Source organism: Penaeus monodon, chromosome 22, assembly GCF_015228065.2.
Source record: "Penaeus monodon isolate SGIC_2016 chromosome 22, NSTDA_Pmon_1, whole genome shotgun sequence".
Taxonomy (NCBI): Eukaryota; Metazoa; Arthropoda; class Malacostraca; order Decapoda; family Penaeidae; genus Penaeus; species Penaeus monodon.
This window is the reverse complement of record NC_051407.1, coordinates 25,707,158-25,709,970: the sequence shown is the minus strand read 5'-3', so window position 1 is coordinate 25,709,970 and position 2,813 is coordinate 25,707,158. Positions and strand designations below refer to the sequence as shown.

At 34.3% G+C, this 2,813-nt stretch overlaps 1 protein-coding gene across 1 annotated transcript in view; it reads right to left on the bottom strand.

The window, feature by feature from the left end:
- The window catches only part of LOC119587377 (dedicator of cytokinesis protein 4-like), a 46,579-nt gene that overhangs the window by 13,197 nt on the left and 30,569 nt on the right, over positions 1–2,813 (bottom strand). The window contains exons 24-28 of the mRNA XM_037936121.1: positions 2,610–2,769; positions 2,164–2,312; positions 1,606–1,691; positions 513–675; positions 168–410 (exon numbers count right to left, since the gene is read on the bottom strand). Of these exons, the coding sequence (XP_037792049.1) occupies positions 168–410; positions 513–675; positions 1,606–1,691; positions 2,164–2,312; positions 2,610–2,769 (801 nt within the window). The remainder of the gene's footprint in view (positions 1–167; positions 411–512; positions 676–1,605; positions 1,692–2,163; positions 2,313–2,609; positions 2,770–2,813) is intronic.

Genomic DNA, 2,813 nt, shown 5'->3' with positions numbered 1-2,813 from the left:
ATTGCTGGATGCAAACGGATCCAATGGGTTAAATAAAACAAATTTACAGTGAAAGCATTGTCTTACCTTTCTCAAACAACAATTCTAAAAACATTTTCTTAGAAGTATATCTCTGTTGGATTATTTTATGATTTCCAGTAAACTGAAATTATTCTGTTTCTACCTACCTTGCCCTTGTCAAAGTAATCTATGATTTTCATATAAATTAGCTCTTTTCGCTGTGTTTCCGTCTGTGCTTGATATAGATGATCTGCATGCAGCATCCTCTGTGTCCAGGAGAGCTGATCTGCATGTAGCTGCAGAGTGAAAGCTGCTTCTGTGTAGTTTCCAGCTGGGAGGTGGAGATCATGGAGCTTGTAGATGTATCGAATGTACATTTCTTGTCGATTGATTTCATTCTTATAGAAGTTCTGAAAATAGATGAATGAAATTAATTACAGTTTTTGCAAAAATTACTGATTAAAGTGTACAGTAAACCAATCTTACCTGACTGAAAAATCATAATTACTTACCAACAAGTTAACTGTGCAACTCATTCTCTTGTCACAGTTTTCATCCCCCTGCATCACACTGCGGTAGTCTAAAAGCCTTTCTAAGAGTCTTGTAACGGAATTGATAAAAGCTGTTCCACTCTCTCTCCATACTGGGTCATTTGAACGTACACGCTCCAAAAGTCTGTCAGATATAGAGAAGGTATGAGACAAACCTATTCAGACTGGTTATACACAATATGCATTTAGTGTACATCTAAAATGTCATGCAAAGAAATGAAAAGGATCACAAGAAACTTCAAGTTGTGAAATAACCACACATAGTAACAGTTCTCACAGGAATCCACCTAAACATATAGATTTATAGTTTATTCATCTATAATGATTTGAAGACAACTTGACTTGTAATACACTGACTCTTCTGTCTCATTAAAATAATATCTGCAATAACTATTTGGATCTTTGTACTGAAATGATTTATGACAGCCATTATAAATGCTTTCCTTAATGATATTTTAGGGGCAGGACAGATATAGGAAATCATGTGATTGCTGAACAACAAATCTAAAACTAGCAGTGAAGAGAGAGCTATTATTACATATCTACACAAATCAAAATAATGTTCTTATGATACACAGACAGAACTGATCAACAGATAAACAAAGAATTATACAAACACAGACTGACAAATGTCTACAGGCAAAAGAAAACATGAAAATCATAGGAAGATAAAACAAGCAATAAACCAAAGACTTTTAAAAGTCTACTGATAAAAGAGTATTCACTTAAGTTACAAAAAAAATGTTGTATGTTAACTTACACAGCACTTAAATGTTCCCTATAAGATATTGCATGGAAAAAAATAATGCTGACATTATCAAATTACATAGAAGGTATTCAGAACATATTACAACCTTTTCTAAAAGAATTTTCTCTTAAGTAAATAATACAACAACTTTTTTATATAAATCACAAAAAATACAGCTTCATATGTGTTAAATCACTAGAAATATTTCTCTCCATTCCAGAAGATATTTATTTCCAATATCAAAAGTATTAAATCTTTAAGTAGTTACCAGCTACAATAAAGCATCAAATGCAAAAGTCTACTTACATAGTATTAAACAGCTGACGGTATTCATCATCACCCTTGTTCTCGCTTACCAAAATATCAAGCTTATCTATCAGTTCCGTTTCAACCTGAAAGAAATTAACAAACAATATTTAACAAAAATTAATTACTTATCCAAAAATAAACAAGCTGTTTGTCTCTAGCCAAGTTACAGATGCTGCACTCCCTATCTTCACGTCATTATGTTCCTGATGTTGGTCACCATCCAAACATGGCTTTCTTTTATCAGCATTTTAACTCTTTCATGCTAGGTAAAACACAATTTTCACTTATTCCTTTCTACTGCCAGCCACACCTGGTATATCAAGAAGCTCAGTGTACTGGTTTTACTCTTGCAAATTTAAGAATATTTGCTTGATTCTATAAAAGGGAAAATGGAATGTTCAAGTTTAAATATCAATTAACAATGACTTCTGTCTGTGCAAACCAACCCCCCCCCCCTTTTTTTTTCATAAGCAATGTTCATCCTAATCATAATCTATGATCACTGAATGGTTGTGAGATTTCAGATGTTAGATAACAAAATTTGTAGATTCTAACCTGTTTGAAATTGCCCTTTGCCTGTTGTTCTGCCTGCATCATGTCAAAGAATATGGGCAGCGTAGCTTTGCGTAGTTCTGGCTCTGGCACTAGTGTCACCTCTAGGAAAGGGCCCACCATGCCCGGAATGAAGTGCAGCCGGTGCTCGTCTGGGGAAGGATTAAGAGGGATGGTGCAAGGTATTCTTCCCACAAAAAAAAAGGAAAAAAATGTATGTGTACATATGAAAAAAAAGTTTAAATACAATTTCAAACGAGTTCTTTGATATCAAATTTTCTGTAACTAAATTCATACAAGATGCAGATGCCAAATCTAATGTAATTTTTACTATGACAGATTAAATGCAACAAGGGCCCTTCAAAACCAAGATCACTCAAAACCAGAACCATTCTTATTCACAAATGTAAATAAAGCAAAGATATTTTCCTCTTTGAAACACTCCTCACCTAAGTTATGCCACATGGAAAGTATCTGGAAGCCCATAAGGACCCTCATGTCATTATATCTTTCCAAAACCTTGTGACGCTTCTGCTGCGAGAAGTGCTCCAACTGCAGGCAAGGCTGCGTCAAGAATCCAACAGCTAGATTCAGGTAACTACTCCAAACCTGAGAAAAATCATAATGTAGTAAATCTCCTCCATTTATACTTA